Raw genomic sequence first — 21,809 nt, 5'->3', positions numbered from 1 at the left:
GGGTCCAGTCACAGCTGGAAGGGTCTGGCTTTCAAAGCAGGACCTCAATTTCCTTTGGTTGCTGCCACAGCTGCAGAAGAAAGGGGTGCAAACACCAAGGGCTTTGGGAGGAGGATGCCTAACCCATCCTGGAGACACTTGCACTGACACCTCAGGCCATGGGGTAGGACACAGCAGGACTACAGCACACCCCCTTGACACGGAGTCTGAGGACCGCTTACTCCTTAAAACCCACATGCAGCAGGTCCTGCCCTGAGGCTCACCCTTGCATGTAGTACTATAGGTGCATCATGGCTTTATTTTGGCTTCAGTCTCCCTGGTACTGAGTACGGCTTTAACCTTTTTCCTCCTGGGCTCTGTAGCCACAACACCCTGCCTCTGCATCCAGAGTCCTGAGTGCATTCAGAACAAGGGCTCTAGGGATACAGCCCTCCTCCACAACGCTGGCGTGCTTCCAGCGCAATTAAAAGCAATTTCAGAGGGAAGGTACCCATCTGGGACTACTGCATGAGCAGTGTTCCCCAAGGCACCACACTACGGAGAGACATGTTCCTGAGGACAGCTTGTGGCCGGGGTCTCTGACAGCAGCAGCACTCGTGCTTTTTGGCACACCGCGTTTCCCACTGCAGAGGCGGGGGACTGGCAGGCTACGTGGCCAGACTGACCGAGCAGAGTGGCCACTGGAGGACCTGTCTTGGGCAGGTGAGCTCATTGAACAAAATCTGAACAGGATCAAGGTAGTGCAATGGGATTTGGACAGTCTGAATTTTACCTTCTAGCCTTCTTACTGACAGCCTTTTTTACCTAGGTCAAAACGACCTTTCTGCAGCAGTTCATCAGGTAGAAAAATAAAGAAAAACAGAGGTTGTGTTCTCCCACCTTTCTTCTTGCCTATCTGCACTGTTAGGATCTCTACAGCAGTGATTTCCCTTCACTGCGTGGCTCTTGTGTCGTCTAATCCCAAAGTCTCGCTCTCACACTAATATTAGCCATATCTATAGCCAGTTACCACAGTGGAGGAGTATCACTGATATGAGGCCTACCTGTGTTGTAGACATGACTCATTTTGATGACACATCCATCTATTGGAGGTGTTCAGCCAACATGTGGTTTGGCCCCCTTCTTTCCATGCCAAAAGACAATAACAGGAAACATTCTCCAAGACGATTTGCTCAGCCTTCAGGATCATGGAGATCATGTGTGCCTGTGCCACCTAGTGTCATAGCGATGTGATTTAACAGTACCCTGGACAATTAGCAGATGTGGCTAAGGCCAATAGGTACTTACATTCATCATTAATATATTTTATTTTCATTACACTTAGTTGTACTAAGTACAGCTATGATATGGATTCTGAGAACATGGTGACACAAGAACTTCAGCAATGGGAAGCATTCGATAATGTGGCCACACTTGTCTTTCAAATCAGGGTATCCTTGGCATGACGCTTCATTTGCTTCTCAGGAGTTAGCCTGGACATCATTACTCAGCATTCAGACAGTATTTCCTCAGGCAAAACTAGCTGCAAAGTCACATCATAGTAGAAATACTCTATGAGTAAGGCTTAAGTAAGAAGTACAAGATTGTGCCTGTTATCTATAAAGTTACACATGCCTTTCCTGATTTTCTATCTAGCTCACGTTCACATAACGCAGTTTTTATCTGGAGCTTCAGAAGCCTGTTCAGTGTGACTGCTGAGGCATTTGTTACTTACACACCTGTGAACGTACTGTTTTAGACCAAGGTTTAAAAGCTAAATGTAGCATTACAGATTTGAAAATCATTGGTACAGATGACACAGACAGAAATATTACTAGCAGAGATGTATCTAAGAATACTCTGATACAGCAATCAGAATAACAGGGTAAATTGAGAGAATAGAAATGACATCTGCAAGAAATTAAAGTGTTGTAAATAGAAAGGAGGTAAACAGTATACCAAAGGCTCCAAGATGACATAATCCATAGTGAAAAGGTAAAAATGTTTTTATCTCATGGTTTGAGAAATGACACTTGGAAGAAGAAAGAAATGGATATATGTGATTTAACTGAGTTTTCTTGAGCACTTCACACCACAGTATGCTATGCCTGCATCCTGATTACAGCACAAGAGGCTGAGTATTTAGAAATACTCAGCTCTCCCATCACTTGCCCAATCAGTTGCCTTTTGTGACAGAGTCATTGGTGGATGTTTAATAAACCACACTTCCTGTAACATCTCTCTTAGGTCCAATGTTCCCTCTACCATCTCATTTCACAGAGCCTGATTACTTGCCTTAATCTTTGCTACATCACTTTTTTTTTTTTTTTTTTTTTTTTTTTTTTGGATGTATGAAGACACTTAGCAAAACAAACTGCCGACCAAAGGGTCTGGGGGAGAGATTACTGCAACATCCCTAGGCATAGGGGTGACTGTGTTAGTGCCTTTTACCTTCTGCCCCGAACAGCCTGCCTGCTGGCTGTATTGAAAAGGTTCAGTGAAGTAGTTTATTAAAAACAATAAGAACAATAATAATGAAGTGACACTGAAATTACCATTCAGATAGGCCAAACTTGCAGTGGGGGTAGTTGGAAAAATGGGGTTTATGAATCTAAGGAAGAGTTTCTCAGATATTCCTTTTGTACCTGATGGAATTACAGAAACACAGGGGAGGATATGGCACTAATTTAGCAGAAGCACTGCACTGACTTAGCAGAAATTCATAAATCTGAGGTCCATACAGCAAGGGAACTCTACAAAACTGGTTTATAACTTGCTGTGCATTGAGTCACTTCCTCCTTCATTCACTGCAGGCATTGCACGTTACCCGGGTTTTATTGCTAAACCTCAGGTGACCAACACTGGTGACACCTGCGTGTGACGGGTGTCAGAACTCATTAAGGCTCGGCTCTGCAAATTAAAGCACTCGGCACTGATATGACAGGAAAGGGGGCACATGACTGATACGGGGACAAGCGAGCCACGGGACAGAGCAGGGCAAAGGTGTTGAGACTTTATTTCGGTCTGCAGTGTGAGGCACAGGGGAAAAAACATTTATATATATATATACATATATATATATATAAGCAACCATTTAATGTTTTCAAGAAACGATGTGAAGATGAAGCCAGAAGCTGAAACTTTTATTTGGCGGTGACAAAGACACACTTTGAGCAACACGGAGGAGTTTTATGAAGCAAAACCCCTCATAGCTCCCCAGCCGCGGGCGCTGCCCTCAGGGTGCCGCGGCCGCCATTTTGTCCCCCCCGCCCCCTCCCGCCAAAACGGGTGGGGGGGGGGGGGGCGGCCGCCATTACCCGCAGCCACCCCCTCAGAGGCGGTGAGGCGGGTGACGTCACGGATGGGGGGCGCTGGCGTCACGGGGACGCGCTGACGTCACGCGAGGCGCTGCCGGAAGCGGAAGCGGCGCTGTAGTGCGGAAGCAGCCGGCGGAGGGGCTGCGGTTTCGGTTGGTGCTCGGGGCGGCTGCGGCCGGCGGCACCCCCACACACACACACAAACCCCTCACACCCCCGTCAGCGCCCCGCCATGGCGGGCAACGCCGGCAACCTGCAGGTAGGGCCCCGAGGGAAAGGCCCGGCCCGGGCACTGGGGAGGCCTGGGCCGCTCGGGCGGTGCCGGGCCGGGTGTCGGCTGGGCCGCGGGGGGAAGGCGGTTTCGGTGTGACTGGGGACTGGTGAGTGTACGTGCACGGGAATGGCTGTGGAAAGGTCTTCTGGACGCCTCCGCCTTGCTGCCTGAGGTTAGTTAGTATGCTCACAGGGGTTGTGTTATGCTTAGGAGAAGAAATGGACTGTACGTGGAAAAATGCGTATGGGGCTAGAGGAGATTTGGGTAGTGTTAGCGACCTCTGTTTTTTTTTTTAACTGGTCCTTTTTGGGCTTCCATAAGCCCGGCGTTCAGACTGTCATTTATAGCTGCCCTGAAGTGGGATAGGCCACGGCCAAGGAGCCAAGCATGATAGGAGGTAATAAACAGTTGAGAGCACAGGAATAACAGTGGTGTCAATAAATCCACAGGTCAGTGTTTGCAGTATGGTGGCTTGGATTACAGCCAGTTCTGTTTGAAACTAGTTCAGCAAACAAGTTAAAAATTCAGCCCTAAATTCTCCTTAATAGAACTCTTCCAGTGCTCATAACTTAGCTGATTTCTGCCTAGTGGGCTCCTTTCACCCTGCTCCCTCCCAGAGCAGTGATTAGAATTTCTTAATTGGATATCAAGAACCTAAATCCTTCGAGAGCAGCCAAACAAATAATCAGTCTTTGAACTAACTCCCGGCTTTGGGTTGGAGCAGCGATAGTGCTGGTTTCAGCGCTCTGTACTTCCTATATGGGCTCTGCTGTCAGTAGGTTTTCTGATGTCATGACTCATGGATGAAATCGTCTGTGACGAAAAAACATGAAATGTATTTCTAAACTTTTCCATAATAAATGCAAGAGATTGGTGATTAAACTTGCATAGACAAATCAGTAATAGTTGCTACACCGAAAATTAATCTTGTCACTTACTGCTTGTTTGTGTGCTGGTAAGTTGTGCTTATCACTGTTCATGAAAGGATGGGAATGTCCTGTATAGATGTCCTGTATATAATGTGCCATCAAAGGCTTGCAATCAATTGCTTTCAGCCTTTTGGGGTAAACATTAAAGAGCAGAAAAGCTACACATCAAAAATAAGTCAGAGCAACAGTTTAAAATCTCTCTGATTATGCAAAATGCTGCCAGACAGCACTTACTTTAATTATTTTTTTCTGTTACAGAAAGCAATAGACCTTGCTAGCAAGGCAGCACAGGAAGACAAAGCAGGCAACTACGAGGAAGCTTTCCGCTTGTACCAGCATGCTGTCCAGTATTTTCTTCACGTTATTAAATGTAAGTGCAATGTGTTAGGTCATGACGTAGGGTTTTATAGCCAATTTGTCAGAGTAATCTCTTATGGTGACATCAGTATTTAAAATCTGACTTTCATTACCAGCTGACACTTGCTATCTGTAGTTTGACTGAGGTCATGCGTTATTCAGCTTTTGCCTTCGCTACATGCTGCTCCTTTCTTGTAAGAAAACAGATTTTCTTTTTCTCTTGAGTGTTTATTAGTTTTTTTTTTTAAGAGAGGGACAGAGGGTTTTACTGTCTGCCCTCTGGGTTTCTGTTGTAGTGTCTCAGGCTGGCCACTGCAAATGAGGAAACGTGACAGAAGTACGGGGATTCCTGTACTTCTCTTGTGCAGATAACCATATCATACGCAAGAACTCTTTGTGGTATCCACGGAGCACTTCTTCCTTATTTACTCATGCCGCTCGCTTTCCTGTGTTTCTGCTGGCATCTTTGCTCCTTGCTGTCTGTTTTGCTCATCGCCTTGACCAACAAAATGTATGCGATGGATTTTTACGTTCTCATTTTCCTTCGGTTTCCATACCCTCATAATTATTTTATGCTTTCTCTTTCACAGTTCTTTGTACTTTCTGTCTTGTGTCCAGTGTTTATATGCAGAGTGGATTCTCTTAATGTACAGTCATAAACTGAGCAGGTTAGGGTTGCTAGCCAGAGATAAGTGCACTCACATATCTCTGTAATTTGGGGGAAGAAACCACTGAGCCAAGCGAAAAAGTCACTAAGGAATTGATAAAAACAGAGATTGACTTGACTTAAATCTTACGGACTTCGACAGATTATGACTTTGAGCTTTTCCAAAATTATATTGGCATTGTTAAACCTAGCATCTAAACCTAATATTTTAAATTTTGATTGCTGATTTAAACTACAATAATAATGACTACGAGAACAGTGTGGCTGTTGAAACACACCTGTCTTTTACAGTTGTTTTATGTCATTTTTCTTTGATGAGAACGACTTCTAAAATTAGCAGGCTATGGAAAAGCAAAGCATTTCCAGGCTAAAAAAAAAAATTGCTCAGCACAAGCATCTTCTTGATGAGCTAATTTAGAAAATAAATTATTAAAATATTGGACAATAGCTTGATAGGCTGACAGAAAAAACTTCCAGTGCCATTGTCCTTAACCCTGTTCAGCTGGATTTTAAGCCAAAGCAATACTCAGGTGTGTGTTTGATCTTTGGTAGATGATTCTTCCTGTCACTCCTTCTTTCCAGGGTATAGAGGGAAAAATAAGTAGTTGAAGAACTTGGTTATGTGGTGAGCGCTAAGAGAGGTGTATGCATAAGACGTAAAGATGACAGATCTAGTCTTGTTTTCTGATTGATGCATGTGTTTGCTGTTAACAAAACTTTGTTTCTCTTCAAACTCTTAGATGAAGCGCAGGGCGATAAAGCAAAACAGAGCATTAGATTGAGATGTGCGGAATACTTGGACAGAGCAGAAAAACTGAAAGAGTATCTGAAAAAGAAAGAAAATTCTCCACCAAAACCAGTTAAAGAGTCTGGTCCTGCTGATGGAAAAGGGTATGTTTTGGGAGAAGGTAAAGCAAAATACTTCCTGAATTCAACTTACTCTAAAATTCAGCTTTTCACAGATCATTTTCACTAGTGCTTTGAAATGCTTCAGGTGACTACTAATGTTGAAGTACAGTGGGCTAATAAAAGAAAAATAGCGTGAATTAGTATCACAGGCTTTTCTGTGCTTGCTTACTAAGATGATTGAATATTTGCATGGGAAATTCACTGAAGAATGAAAGCTGGTTCAGACTAACACATTCTTATCAGATTTAAAACATCAGTGAGCCCAATGACGCAATTCTTCTGCATGTGAATGCTTGCCAAGTAGAAAATAAATTCAAATTGATGATTACTGTGGCCTAAGTTTTACCTGTCTCACATGGTAAGGAGGTGCAAAAGGCCTTGTTGTAGGGTGATGTTCAATAAGGTGGCCTGAATCACTGCAGTGCCTTGCTGCTGCCTAGCCTCTCCACTGCTTTCCTTTTATTAGATCTGTGTTTCATTTTACATATCAGAGAGCTGAATCAGACCTCCTGAACAAGCAGAGTCTCTTGTGCATTTGCTGATGGCTTTATGGGGACAGGGGAGGGGAAGGGTTCAGGAAGGTATCTCCAGGTGAGATTGCCCTTTTTCGCAGTGCTGAACACCAAGCATTGCTCACTTGTCTCTTGAAACTTCACCTGCCTTTCAGTCTCCTTCATTGTCTACTCATCTCATTAGTTTTATTTTTTGGAGCTGCGCTGCATTCTGCTGGTTTATAATAAAAGGGATCGTTACTGTCACAGAGGCTACATGGCTCCATGACCTCCCCTCCCGTTGTTCTCTCCCTAGTCTACTTTTTTCCTTCTGTAACTTCCTGTTCCCTTTATTCTGACAAGACGTGGGTGTAGAGTTTTTATAGTACCAGACGGAATTGACCAAGCCCAACTGCAGTTCCAGGTAGGGGATAAGTGCCAACATCCACAGCTGAACCGTTTTGGTGCTTCCATGTTGCTCAATGCAAGGGGTTTTGTTTCCTAGAGGATGGCTCAAGGCATGTAAAGTGTGTTAAGTGGAGGAGGGATCAGACCTGTAAGAGGAAGTTGAAATGGTTAGGAGAGGGGATTAGAAAGAGTGTGGTGTGGAAAAACAGAACTACAATGATCTAAGCTTGTAGAGATCTGAAAGAGCCTAAAATCTTAAGTTGTTTTTTTTTTTTTTTTCTCCTCAGAGTGCTGTCTTTCTGCTTTTTGCCTTTTAATCTAAGACAGCAGTGTCTCAATGTATTTCAGTATTTTATTTCTTGTTTCCAAGGAACGAAAGTGATGGGGAAGGAGAGTCAGAGAATCCAGAGAAAAAGAAGCTACAGAATCAACTTCAAGGTAACTCTGAAGCCTCCCTTTCTTTAAATAGAGATGACTTCAGTCAAGTGAATTTCTAGATTACTGGCACATATATGTTATGGATTAGTTTGTTGTCTTTAAGTGGCTCAGTTAGTGTATACTGTTCATATACAAAAGTGTAGTCTTTGTGGAGCTATGTGTTTGTGTGCTGTGAATATGTTGAAGTTCATCTCCTGTCCTTTGTGTTTCCTGCTTGAATTCTGTCATTTTTCAAGAAAGCTTTTTCCAAAGGGAACAGTTGCAACACTTCATGTAGTTACTTGCTAAACTGTATCACTATTTTACTCTTGTGCATTGGGGTATTATTGCCTTAGGTAACAGACATCATACAAATACAAAAAGCTTGCGCTGGAGTTTAGAAGTCAAGAAGATGGATTCTTGTTCTTGTAGCGTTTCCTCACATTGCTGTGAGAAGTGATACTCAGCTGAGTAACAGAATTGGGTTTTTGAACTCAAATGCTTGGTATGTTAAGTGATGCAACATATGGCAGCTAGCGCAAGTTTTTTATACAGTAAAAAAGTGTCTTTGCTCGGTGCTAACTACTTTTTAATTGTAAAGAATTGTTCAGAGCTTTCCTGACAGCTGCTGTTTAAAAATCTGAAGGAACTTCATTGTAAAAAAGATCAAATGCATTTAACAGATTTCTCAGCTTGTATAATTTCAGGAGCTATTGTATGACGTTTGGAAACTGCAATGCTTTTGCTACTTCTTGACACCTTTATTTAACTCCGTGTGTAGTTCTAAGGGACAATTTCCTGTATTTAAAAACAACAGAAAAATGACGAGCATTGGACTTTTACCCCTATCTCTCACTATAAACACTTTTTCTTCCCATATGAATCTGACCTTCAGTCTTCAAGAAACAGTGTCTTGCACCTAGCACTTCTTTAAGACTTTTCTATAAAATGGCAAGGTTATTGCTTATTTGTTTTCATGCTTTGGAAGTCTGAGATGTGAGATCCTTGATGTCTTTAACCTTAACGTAAGAGTCTCTTACTCCAATAGCGTATAAACTCTGGGCAGTCTTCACATTACTCATCTTAATTTGCTTCCCACAACAGCCACAAATATTTCCTGTATTTAATTTTACTGCCTTTTTATTCTTTAGCTGTCTTTGCCTTATGGAACTTTCCCAAATCTGTGTCTGTTTTCAAGGTTTTAATTATAGCAGCAACTTGACTTACTGTGGGAGAAGTGGCCACTGCCATTCGGACTGGATAGTAATTGTGGGTTTATTGTCATGTACTCATGTTTAGAATTTTAAAGGCCTTTTGCACTCTATTGCTTAATCTTCCAGCTATTCATTTACACCTACAAAATTAGGAAGCCTACAATGTCCAGTTCCATCTGTGTCTTGGTGTGGGTAATCTCTTACAGTGCGGTAATTTCAGTTATCATGGCGTGTCTGGGGCAGATAACTGATACTTCAGCTTGGAAATAATTTGCTCTTCCTACCGTTTCTACTAATTATTTTAGTTATGGAGCCCTTAGTCCTGTGTACTTTAAGAAAAACTGAGATATAATTAACCTCGCAGAAGGATTTATTGCATTGAAAATGAGTGGTTGAATTTCAGTGTATAGAGAGGAAGTTGATTGCAAACTTGTACTCTAGTGCTTTTAACACAGTGAACAACATGATGTTTTTTGGACTCCAGATTTCATATTGTTAATAATTCCAGTCGTTAACAAAAGATGTTCCTTTCAATCTCATGAAAAAGACATGGGAAAAGAAAATTATCAACAGAGATGCTGAAAAACTGAACAAGTGTTATTTGCTTTCTGTTAGCGATGAGTAGCAGTAAATTTTCAATCCTCTAAAAGAAAAAAAAAAGCCTTAACAAAATCAATTTACAGAGTTCTGAAGGCATAAGTTTAAGGAGTCAAGAAAACAACTGGTGAAAGCTAATTGTGAATTTACAAAAAATTCCTGGTATAGAAATGGGGCAGCTGAAACTTCAGTGTGTTAGAAAGTATTGGGTTGGTTGGCATTTGTTCAACTGGGAAGATTTTTCTTGCCCTTTGGATTTGCCTTGACTAGGATTTCAAAATCTATTATTACTAGTTCACATTCCAGTTGTTCCGTCTAGCAGTAGTGGAGACAAAACATTTTTGAGATCAGACTAATTAATTCGAAGCCTGAAGAGGAGGATAAATCACGTGTCAGTTGGCTAAAATCAAATTACAACTTGTCGATTGAGATAAGACTTGGTGATAAACTTAGAGACTAGAGGCTAGACATGGAAGGTATTTGGAGCCTGCTAAGCTGTAGAAAAAGTAACCTTTCTGATGCTTTCAGCCCTAGCTTTTATAAGGCTTATGCAGTGGATGTTCAGACCATCTATTGCACATCTAAGTAACCAACAAGTTACTTTATCTGCCAGAGGATCTTACAAGTGCTGGGCTCATGCAACTACATTATTTCTCTCCTTGTTTACAATGAAACTTCAAATTTTTTGGAAAGTACAACGCTGGGCTTCAGTGAGAGATGCTGTCTCAGTACCCTTAGTGAAGATACTGCTCTGTGAATGCTAAATGCCTTTTTTCTGGTCAGTCACAAACTAGCTTTGGGCATTGCAGAACTTCTCGCTCTCAAGTATTCTAGTTATCGATGGTTTATTGGGATAAAACAATGTGACAAACCTCTGTGGAATAGCGTCCATTTGACTAACACTATTTACTCTCTAAATCTACTTAGAAATGGTTTGATTTTGCTCGTTACGAACATGGGCGTTTTTTTTTTTAAATGGAAGCGGTGAACAACGTGCGTTGCTAATTTATATAATCTTTTCTGACAGGTGCTATTGTCATGGAGCGACCAAATGTAAAATGGAGTGACGTTGCAGGCCTTGAAGGTGCCAAAGAAGCTCTTAAAGAAGCAGTGATCTTGCCCATTAAATTTCCACACTTGTTTACAGGTCAGGATTACAGCATTTATTTCTTATTCTAATGCTACTGTTGAAGTTAGGAGTGGTACCAGTATGAGAAGAACGTTATGCTGATGTATCAGTAGCTCCAGCTGAGCTCTTAGTGGTGTGACTGACAGGAGTTTCCTAGGTAGAGACAGAAAACCTAACAAATTAGGGAGGATTCGTCAGAAAAATAGGTTTGTTTTTGATACAAACCTATTTTTTGTTTTTTGTTTTTTTTTTTGATGAACGATGGTTTCTTTCTTGCAGGAAAGAGAACACCCTGGAGAGGGATTCTTCTGTTTGGACCACCAGGAACAGGGAAGTCTTATTTAGCAAAGGCTGTTGCAACAGAAGCCAACAACTCAACTTTCTTCTCAGTATCTTCCTCTGACTTGGTCTCAAAGTGGTTAGGAGAGAGCGAAAAGTAAGTTGCCAAAGGTCCAGAGAAATACTGGCAAGAAGAAATTAGTATTACAGAGCTAGATAAGACACTAAAGAAATTAAATTTGAGGGAAGGGTCATATGTCTTGTTAAAACAAACTTCTGGTGTTTCTATGCTTCGTGCTGCAGTGTCAGGTAAATATATCATCATGTGCTGCATTTTGTGCTGCTGCAGCTGGACTGCTCCTCAGTGCTCAAGAGGGTTTTTAAAACTATTTCAGCAAGGTGTCAGGAGCACTATGGAGATCTCAACCCCTCCTGAACTCAGCTGTGATAGTGCACTGCATCAGTCTGAAATTTTGGGGTACTTTTGTCACCTCCCCACTCATCTGTCTCAGCGGCTTTGTGGCTAACACATGGTATTGCTTTGTCTGTATGGAGGTGATTTTCCTTCATTCTGATTTTAAACAAAACCTGGAAGACAAATGAATTTAGCATGAAGGAAGAAAACTTCACGGCTGCTCCTCACCTCCAAATCATTTTTGCAAGTGAGGAGCAGCGATGAAATTTTCTTTCCTCATGCTGACTTCGTTTGTTACTATGTGGCATGTGAACAAGACCAGGAGGCCTGAAGTGATATCTGTTGCAATCTAGAAGTACAGGAATTTATCCATCTAGGGTTCTCATGAGGCTTTCGTGAATTGAGATAGGGTTAAAAAAAAAAAAAAATGGAGTCCAACTTGACGTTTTTTCTGTTTGATGTTGAAGTCAAAGTCAAAATAAAGACTTCTTGTTTCTCTTCAGGCTGGGACTGTTTCCCAAAGTTATTAGTGTCAGTGATATGAAGAATTGTCCAGCATGTTGCTATTTATTTTCCTTTTTACCTTAGTATAATATGTTGGTAAGATTCATCTCAGATTTTTTAGGCAAACTATCTTCTTCTGTAATATTATTTAAAATATATATATATATAAGAATGTACATATTTCTTCAAAAATCTCTAGAGGAAATCAGATTCGGTTGCAAATCTTAAATAAGACAAAGCCATCTTGCTTTGATTCTTTCTAAATTGGTGGTTTTATATAGTTAAATCTGTCTTGCAGAAGGGTAAAACTTAGCAGGGTTTGCCTGCAAAATCACACATGGAGTACTCTAAGATGCTTCACTTCCCTATATATTGTGGTATTTCCCTCCACATAATGCAGAGTCCTTGGAGCTGGAAGAATGTTGTGTCTTTGAGTAGCTTTATCAATGCATTTCGGGGGTCTATTTTTTTAGCTTTTTCTAAACAAAGTAACTGTCATAATCCTAAGTTGTGTGGTTTTGATGGTGTTTACATTAAGATAACTGCGGCTGTTTCCTTTTTTAAGATTAGTGAAAAACTTGTTCCAGCTTGCCAGAGAAAACAAACCTTCCATTATCTTCATTGATGAGATAGATTCACTATGTGGGTCAAGAAGTGAAAATGAAAGCGAGGCTGCCAGACGGATTAAAACAGAGTTTCTAGTCCAGATGCAAGGTAAGGTTGCTGGTTTTCAGAATCAAAGGAATTAAGGTGTGTATTTTAAGTACAGCTGGCATGAGAACGCTAAAGAAATCTGCACTTCCACCCCATTAAATCTTGACAATGTTTTAAAACAGTCTTTGTTTATCTTCTAAATGGTGAAATGGTTTCTGCCCTCATCTAGGGGTTGGTGTCGACAATGAAGGAATATTGGTCTTAGGAGCCACAAACATACCCTGGGTTTTGGATTCTGCTATCAGGAGAAGGTACGATGGCGCTCTGTTATGGTGTGAAATTTGCAACTGTTGTGAAGGTTCAGCACAAGGCTATTTGAGGCAGTAATCTCGTTAATGCTTGCAGGCATGGCTAATGTTCTCAGACACGACTGGACTGAGTCAATAGCCCCTTGCCACTTAAGAGGTGGATTGTTCACTCTTGTATTTACCCTGTACGTTATTTCATATCTCGGTCAGCTAATTCTGCTTGGGCATGCAGAAGGCTATTCTATTTCATTGCTGTTTGATTTCGTGGTTGGCAAGGGGGGCAAGATACAAAACATGCTGCTCAGAAGGGATACAGGGGGCAAAGCTACCTGTTTCAGTTGTAGTAAGCTATTGAATAGCTGGAGTAATTTCAGGGAAATGTAATTTTATGTTACGCAGAACTACCAAGCTTTAGTACTGGTCACACACAATTTGTGTGATCTTTGACTGTATTTTCACTGCTTTTCTTGAGTTAAGAAGCTTTTGTATGTGTATCTGATGAGCTGGATCTTTCAGCTGCAGAGCAGCAGAGGACAAATGCGGTTACAAGTATGGTTATGTTGTGATGAGGACACACCTTGGACAATGGTCATTCTTGTAGGCTAAAGAAACATTGCTTTTTGTGACAGTGCCATTGACTCTTACCTGTATACTGAATTCAAGCTGACTGTACTTTGGGAATTTAGACCAGGTGGCCTCCAGAGGTCGCTTCCATTCTATATGGCTATAGTTGTATAGACAGATAGAGAAATGGATGTGTTACCTGAAATTTCAGGTTGTACTTTGCAGTGTGAAGGCATATCTATGTTTTGTCTGTAAAACTCAAAGGAACTTCTACAAAGTGGCAGTAACAACTAATTTGTCATGGTTTTGGCCCAGTTTGTCATGTGTAGCAAGTTAATTCTGTTCTACAGAATTGAGATTCTCATTTAGTTGGTGGGAGGTAATCTCTACTGTGAGAACAGATGCTGCTACAAAGGAAGAACTGCAGATACCAACAGTTTCTACTGATGGCCCTGTTGAGAGCAGGACTTCAAATTTGTTTCCAACTACAAAGTTCTCTTCTAAGAAGTTAAAAAAGATAGTGGTTTTGTCAACATTTTATGAGGCAGTTCTTTCTGTAAGGGTGAAAACTGCTCAAATGCACTTCACAGAAGGAAAAAAAAAGTCTTCAGTGTTGTTTTTTCTTTTAAAACACAAAATTGGTTGAAGAGAACCTGGAGAAAATACAATCTGAAGAGGTGATCTTTGTCCTGAAAATGAAATACTTGTTATATTTTAGATGTTGGCTTATGATGGCTGCAGTATTATTTATGAGACTAGCTTGTTGAATATTTGCCTTTGATTATTTTTTTTTAATGGTGTATAATACAATATTAGAAAGAAGCAGTTTCACTTAGGAACAAACTACATGCTGATTTGCATAAGCTTCTTTCCATTGTGCACCTGCGTGAGCCAGCGTCTGTGGAGTGTTCTGTTCTTTCTTTTTGAAACCAGGTTTGAGAAGCGTATTTATATTCCTTTACCTGAACAGCATGCCAGGGCTGCAATGTTCAAACTTCACCTTGGGTCAACTCCAAATCGCCTAACAGAAGCAGATTATCGAGAGCTTGGAAAAAGAACGGAGGGCTATTCTGGTGCAGATATAAGCATCATTGTACGCGATGCACTGATGCAGCCTGTTCGAATAGTGCAATCAGCTACTCACTTTAAAAAAGTAAGTAAGAATCAACAAACTTTCATGCTATTTTGACTTAAAATTATCTTGATCTGAAAATTTCTTGCAAGCAAACCGAGTTTGGTTTGGGTAATACTGAATGCTTATGAATGTTTATACACTGTCCTTTTATTTTTTTAAGAGTGTGCATGGATATCATCTCCTTTCATTTTTACACAAGTTCTGCTGTAAGTCTGATGCAGCTGGTTTCTAGGTGCTTGTTCTGTGCAATCCAAGCTCTGACTCTTCACATCTCTAGCTAGTGTTAAAAGGTTAAAAGCATTCAGTTTGAAGTTAACTTTAAATGGAGCGTTACAGAGGTGCTCTTTTTTTTTTGTTTGTATCAGATTACATGGTTCTTCATGTTTTTGTAGTGTTTGTGTTGATAAATGTATTCCTTATCAATATGGAAACAGATGAATTATAATTATGCACATTCTGCTTGCTTGGAATGGCCTTCAGACTGAAAAACTAAGGTGACTGTTTTTACTGGAATCTTAACCTAATGTTACTTGGGACAGTAGTAAAGATGCAGGACAGCTGAGCAAGGTCCCATCCTGCCCAAACAATGAAACACCTTCGGGATGCTGGTGTAATGTGAAAGTTAGCTTACGCTTATTTAGCTGCTCTCTAAAGAGGCTGTTGAAACCGTACATGTGTTTGGCTTATCTTGCAGTGATGTCTACATATTACATGCTAACGTAAACATTTCTTCTAAATGTTTGGATCACAGAAATTTCATCTGACTAAGAACCCTCTAGAGTTCTTAAGATCAATTTAAATCCAATGAATCTGTGCAATATTTTCTTTTCCCTGGAGAATTTGCACAAGTGTTGCTTAAATTGTTTCTAAACTATTATGCTTTCAATGGAGGCAAAAAAAAATGTGTTAAGGTTATCAATGGCTAAAAACAGAATTCCAAAACCAAAAATGTATTAAATGTTTTTTTTTGAACTTCTTGCTTTTTAAGAGACCCAAACTAAAAGTATTTTTGTTTATACTTTTACTGCAAAGTTTCATTTAACAGAAATTCGTGTATTGCAGGTGAAGGTGGGTTAAGGTATTCTGCAGAGGTTTTTGATTCCATAAAGGGAAGTCATCGTTTTGTTGCCCCTTAAAATGCCCTCCCCCCCAGAATGTACTCTTTAGGGTACAACTTTAAGGTTGAGAGTCTTTTGCTAGTTTTAAATACAAAGAACATTTTGAAACAGTATTTTGAAGCAGTAGTGCTGCCATAAATTGTATTCCTTTAAAAATAAAGGCAAGTATTTTGATGTATCAGGGATTTTCTGGCTGATTCCTTCCTTTCAGTAGAGATGCCTGAAGTATTTATCCATTATTTATTGACTTTAAATGACAATGACATTTCTGACCAATGGGTTGTTATCTTTTTAGCCTTTTCAAAGCGAAATTTGCAAGTATCCCAGGCATGTCTCAGACTACTGCAGCACAATGAAATAACCTCAATTGTCACAGTTTCAAAGCAACCAAAGGCAATCCTTACTTCTTACCTCTTTTGCTAGAAAAAGAACTGCAGTACTTTGAGTGTTCTGACAAAAGTCAAGTTTATTCCACTTGTTTTGTTAGTACTTCAGTTGGATACAGTTTCTTGTAAGAAAAAAATCTTGGCTTTATTGACTAGTTGCATAGTAACAGAGAACTTGTCCCAGCTAAACAGCACTTTGCTCAGTTTTCAGTCATTCATTGTAAACCATTGCTTGCTCCAAGTGATGATAACTCAAAGGTTTGTTAGTGTTTTGGGTGTTACAACCTGTGTTTAAAGCACTGTGCTTTAAAAGCAGGTTGGAATGGCAAATCCAGTTCTCTGCAGTTAAAAGCAGCTGGTTAGTGTGTTGTCTTTCAGTCTTTGCATGTGTTCTGAGTTCCTGTGGATGTGTGATGCTTCAGATAATGATGAAAGAAAATAGAACTGTGGGTCCTAGATACGCTCTGCAGAAAGGGAAAAGAAACCTGGTGCAGCTTCTGGGGGTCTGTCCGTACATCTGGAAAAGAGGCTGGTTTCACTTCTCCCACTAGATGGCCCTATTTTCTATCGAGTGTTGTCAGAAAAGGTGCACAGAGCTTTGTAGAGCACCACGTAAAAGTTTAAAAAGGCATCTCTGGCTGCCTGACCTGAGGAGCACTCAGGGACAACTTCTGGAGAAATATTTAGAAAGCTGTTAACCAGTGATGAGTAGACTCCCAAAGTGGCCAGGGACTGAGAAGAGCCGTCTTTTCCAAATAGGATTGCTGGCATGTTAGCTTTCTACAGACATTCCTGCCTTAAGAGAAGGAGGCTCATAGGATTTGACATGATGTAAATTTAAGTATCTGGCTGCAGCTGCGTGTTTTCAAAGTGAATGATGCCAGTACTTTTATGCAATTTCTCTTCTGCTGGACATGATATCCCCATGGGTAGGGCATCTACATAAAATCAGAGAATGCTTTTGCTCTAAAGATGATGTTCAACTTCAATCTCTTGACTTAAAAAAACAAACTCCTATAAAGCAGAGTGGTAAAGGGTTTTTATTTCTTGTTTTTCTTTTTTAGGTAAAAGGACCGTCAGTGTCTAATCCAAATATCATGGTAGATTTGTTCACCCCTTGCTCTCCAGGTGATCCTGACGCTGAAGAAATGACATGGATGGATGTTCCAGGTGATAAATTACTGGAGCCACAGGTTTCCATGGTAGGTATTTTTTGTGGCATTTCTTTCTTGATTTGCAAAACTCAAAAAAGACTTTAAAGTGAAGGCATTTTCAAAGAGGTATGCAAGGCAATTGGATGAGCTGTTTGTTTTCAGACATGCTGGACATACCAGATAATACTTGAATCCTGATGTACAGCATGGCTGTGAACAAGCCAGTTCTCCATCCCAGATAAGCATTTTTTTCTTACTGTTCTTGTTTGGTGCCACGCAGCTGCAGTCCCTTCATCCACAGGCAACATCTGAATCTTTCACTATTCTTTCATTTCTCTTATTCATTTAAAACCTTCAAAATCCCTGCCCTGTGATATGTTACCTTCCCGTTGTCCTATAGCATTAAGAAGAGAGAGGAGTGGGAAATTTTATTCAGTGTAAATTGGGAATGATGTGCTGTAAGTAAATGTTGTCCACAACATATAGGCCAGTATATCCAATAAAATGTAAAAAGCTGATGGATGTAACAGTAGTTCTGATTAAAATTCAACAGAGGTGATGCAGCTAGCTTTCAGTACCTTTCAGCTGTTTTTCTGTATGTGTTAAAATACTTGGTTTGGTCTAAGGAATAAAATACCTTATTCAAGACAAATTGGAATTTTAGTTCACTGTGAATAAATACGTGAATAAAATTCCTGGGCACTTGTTCTATATTTCACCCCGAAGATTCAGAATTTAAGAGCACTGAGGAAAGGACTTGAGATTAAATTTGTGCTGATATCAGTTCTAACGTACAACAGTTCTTGTAATTAATGAAGGAAAAGTGTGTTGCATGAGCATCACAAACCTCTAAAACAGTGTGTACTGCTTTGTAAATATAAATAATATATGAGTTATCTGTGTATATTTGCATACTAAGGAAGCACAAAAAGATGTGTGCAAGTGCAGGCCTGCCTAAAACTTCTGCCTGTGTAGTCTAAGAGGATTTTTCATCTGTCTCTCCTGGAATTAAATGCAGTAATTCCTTGAGTGCTACTAGTGGAACTTAGGCTCTAATGTGCTACAGTTGCATAGGAGCTTGTTTCAGTGTCCAAATGCAGTTATTGCCCTTAAAAATAAATAAATCAGGCATTAATCTTTTCTGAGCAGGGTATCTGTAGTATGATGAGACAAACTTCAAGTCTGGAAAGTCATGACGTTGACTTTCATCTTTACCCACAATTTTATAGTAATATGAGCATCTAGTCTTTTCAGTTGCTTTTGGCCACGACTCAATTAGTTTTCTTGTACCTTTCATTCATGGTTTTTTAACCATGATGGACTATGAAGAATACATGGGAATATTTGATTATTTTCAACTTTAAACTGTTGTACTTTAAATGTAGATTAAAAAAAAAAAAAAAAAAAAAAAGAAAATAAGAAGTTCAGTTTGTTCCAGTAGGCAGTGATGAATAACACTTCAGTGGATGCTGAATGGATGAGAGGTTAAAACCTAAACCTGGGATTATGGTTTTATTCTTGAAAAACTCACTGCTAATTGTCTGTCTTCATAGAATAAAAATTTGGCCTGTGTGCAGAAATGTTTGGGGTTACTTGAAGGTTTGCTTAAATAAGAGTTCCTATGGTCATCTTGTTTTAAAAGGTTTTCTAAAGCATATTTTTTTGGCAACGATACTGTTAGCAGTGGTACTATGCTTGTTTCTGAATACACTTGTTTTCTTTTTTTTTTTTTCTGACAGAACGATATGCTTAGGTCACTAGCTAGCACAAAACCAACAGTTAACGAACAGGACCTGGAGAAGTTAAAGAAGTTTACAGAAGATTTTGGTCAGGAAGGCTAAACCAAAGATGTATGTGGAACATTAGAACTATTTTTGCTTTCTTAAGTATTCTTGTCTTTATTGATGGCACTACAAATAAATGCCAATAAAATCACTCCTTTCTTACTTCGCAGAAGGAATAGAAGATCTCTTTGCAAAGACCCTTAAGCTTTTGTATTGTATTGTCTTCCTCAGATGTCTATTAAATGTATTCTATTGAAAAATAATACTGGAAAGACAACTTTAGGGTGAGGCAGCAAAGTGATGTGGTAACTCGTATTAGAAAATTTTAAATGATTAGTTCAGTTTTAGGTATTATATTTGCCCTGGGTACAAGTGAGTTTTGAACTCCCAGGAGGCTCAAAAAGCCCTTTTTTGAGGGGTAGAAAATCTATTTGTCATGTGTTTTCAGTATCAGTCAATCAGCCTACATGTTAATTGCTCTCATTTCATTTAGAAAAATGCAACAGAATTTGCTAATCAAGCATACTGCAAGTGTGGGTTTGCTGTTAATGTAAGAAAGAAAACATTGTGAAGATAAATCTCTATGGGCCAGTACTCTGTTTAAATACTGATGGACCTGGTATTTGGCTTTTTCTGCAGTGCTGTGTTAAAATTTTGCCTTAAACAGCTTGTGCTTTTAACCCTTTAGTAGCTGATACACACCTCACTATGCAATTTAGCAAAGATTTGTTAAATGCAAGTATCTTGACAGGTTTTGAGTTTTTTGCTGGCTCTTTTTTAAAACTAGTTTTGCTTTCTGCAAGAGTGTGACTGAAGTTACAGAAAAAAGTGTGAGTAGGATTCCATATGCCAAGGCTGGCAAGGTGTAAGTCATCTCTGAAGAATGTAAAGGAGGTATTTTGGGCAATAGCACATTCACGTGATTTAGCCACAGACTTTGCAGTGATAAATTACTCAGAACCCTATTGATCATTATTGCATGTAGGTTACATCAATCTAGTTCTTAAACTTTGAGAAAAGGCTGGCACTTTAGTATAGAAGTAGCACTTCCATTGTAGTTCTTCAAAAAAATCAAAAATCAAGATGAGATGTGCCTGAATGTAACTTCCAACACTACAGTGTCAGCATTGAGTTTGTGCCTTGTAAGTTTGCACTGGCTGTAGATATGAAATGCCATTAGGATATCTAGAATACTCTGTCCCACTAACGTTGTACAACTCTATCCTGCATAAGCTTTGTTGAACTTGCATTAAAAGAAATTTGCACATTTTGTGTGCGTATGTTATATCTACATACACACATATGTGATTGTCTTTGGGTTTTGGTTTCCTTTATGTCCATATTTTGTGTACTTTATAAATCATAGGACTGGTGAAATTTGCTGTAATTCATTTAAGTAAAATGTACAACATCAACTGTGTTCTGTGAGTATTTCTTCAATGTTATTTCCAAGAATTTACAGCTTTTTTTTTTTTTTTAGACTTTGATTTCTGTTTAATGGCTAACCAAAATATTTAGTTACAAATTCTTTCATCTGTGAGGTGCTGAGCTTTTGTTTACTAACATGATGAAACATCCTTTCCAAAATCATTCAGTTACACACAGCTTTACCTTTGTCTTACATTGGAGTGTGTAAATGTATATCAGTGGACTGCGAATCTTTTTGTGGACCTTTGAGTAAGATGAGGGGGAAATTCCAGTGTAGATGCAAGCAACTGTGGTTAGTAAACATAATCCTGGTTGCAATAGGATTGCTTTTTTTCTTGGTTGCCTTTCGTGTACACTTTAGAAGTGAACCACAGGCTGGCAGGGCTCTTACCTAGAGGTTTGAAGCTACTATCCGGGGTACTTGTCTCTTGACCTTTTTAAAATGAGAGTCTTTACTGAAATCTTAAAATTCTCAGGAACTGTGTTTTGTTGTTGTAGGCTGATTTGTCCTATGGGTTTCTGTAAACCTAACTGTGTAATCCTTTATCTTCAATGTAGAAAAGTATACTGTATGTTTTAAACTCACATCTTGCTGCTTGCTCAGTTGTGGGATGACATCTGTAACAGAAGCATTAATGTTTGATGTTTAAAGTTGTTTTTAAAAATATATTCTAAATAAACACTGCTGCTTAGAACTGCAGCTCCAAGGACAACTTTGGTTTTGCTGTTTTTGTGAAATGGGAATAAGTTAATCTAGCTAGGAATCTGTGATAATATATTATCCCAGAATACATGATAGCAAGGTGGAAAGGAAAAACATCACTTTCAGTTTTCAGTGTTAATCTAAAACGCACTAAGCAGTGTTCCTCAGTTTATAGTTGATGAAAGGCTACATTTGCTTTACATAACCAAAACCTCTGTAAGTTCTGGATAAATCACTCGTAAATTTTTCATAACATCTGCTGTGACTCATCTTTGACAAAGCTTACGTTTTTTTCCTAACTTTTGGTGCTACTGCTAACTCCAACCAATACGAAAAATTATTTTCCTGCGGGTAAAATAATTTTTTAAATCAGTTGTTTTGTTCTTCACAGATGTTTCTTCACATTGACATTAAACTCTGGATTTTCTGTCACTCCTGCTATACATATCATTACATGTGCTAGTGTGGCCTGACTGACCTCCAACTCCAGAGTCCTGTTTCTTCCCTGATTTAACCATTGGCTTTGTCTTAAAAAAAATAAAAATAAAAATAAAAATAAAATTATAAGGTTTCATTTCAAATTTTTGGTTTTGTTTGTTTTCTGTTTTATCTGCTGGTCTTCTGACTTGCTTTGGTTGCCTTTGTTTTAATTAGTGGAGCAGGACATGTGTAGTCCAGGCAGATACTCG

The 21,809-nt window shown here is 39.5% G+C and overlaps 1 protein-coding gene across 2 annotated transcripts; it reads left to right on the top strand.

Annotated features, from left to right (window-relative positions):
• The first annotated feature begins 3,409 nt into the window (after positions 1–3,409).
• Positions 3,410–21,567, top strand: VPS4B (vacuolar protein sorting 4 homolog B). 2 transcript variants are annotated; one of them, XM_082753584.1, is made up of 12 exons: positions 3,410–3,555; positions 4,758–4,869; positions 6,264–6,414; positions 7,702–7,769; positions 10,587–10,706; positions 10,968–11,124; positions 12,452–12,600; positions 12,770–12,851; positions 14,346–14,565; positions 17,116–17,253; positions 18,945–19,055; positions 21,512–21,567. In XM_082753584.1, exons 1-11 carry the CDS (start codon positions 3,529–3,531, stop codon positions 19,044–19,046), a joined length of 1,326 nt encoding a protein of 441 aa, XP_082609710.1. In that variant the 5' UTR covers positions 3,410–3,528; the 3' UTR covers positions 19,047–19,055; positions 21,512–21,567. The 2 variants fall into 2 exon arrangements, with proteins under 2 accessions (XP_082609710.1, XP_082609709.1); XM_082753583.1 differs by lacking the exon at positions 21,512–21,567 and having other exon boundaries at positions 18,945–21,481.
• Positions 21,568–21,809: the final 242 nt, after the last annotated feature.

This window comes from Aythya marila (assembly GCF_965140915.1).
Source record: "Aythya marila genome assembly, chromosome: 2".
NCBI lineage: Eukaryota > Metazoa > Chordata > Aves > Anseriformes > Anatidae > Aythya > Aythya marila.
This window is presented reverse-complemented; position numbering and strand designations above follow the sequence as displayed.

Excerpts from the sequence above, each read along its gene's own strand:
- VPS4B (XM_082753584.1), top strand. The coding sequence starts at position 3,529 with ATGGCGGGCAACGCCGGCAACCTGCAG. Across the intron at positions 3,556-4,757 it reads GCAACGCCGGCAACCTGCAG|AAAGCAATAGACCTTGCTAG; the intron begins GTAGGGCCCCGA and ends TTTCTGTTACAG. Across the intron at positions 11,125-12,451 it reads TGGTTAGGAGAGAGCGAAAA|ATTAGTGAAAAACTTGTTCC; the intron begins GTAAGTTGCCAA and ends TCCTTTTTTAAG.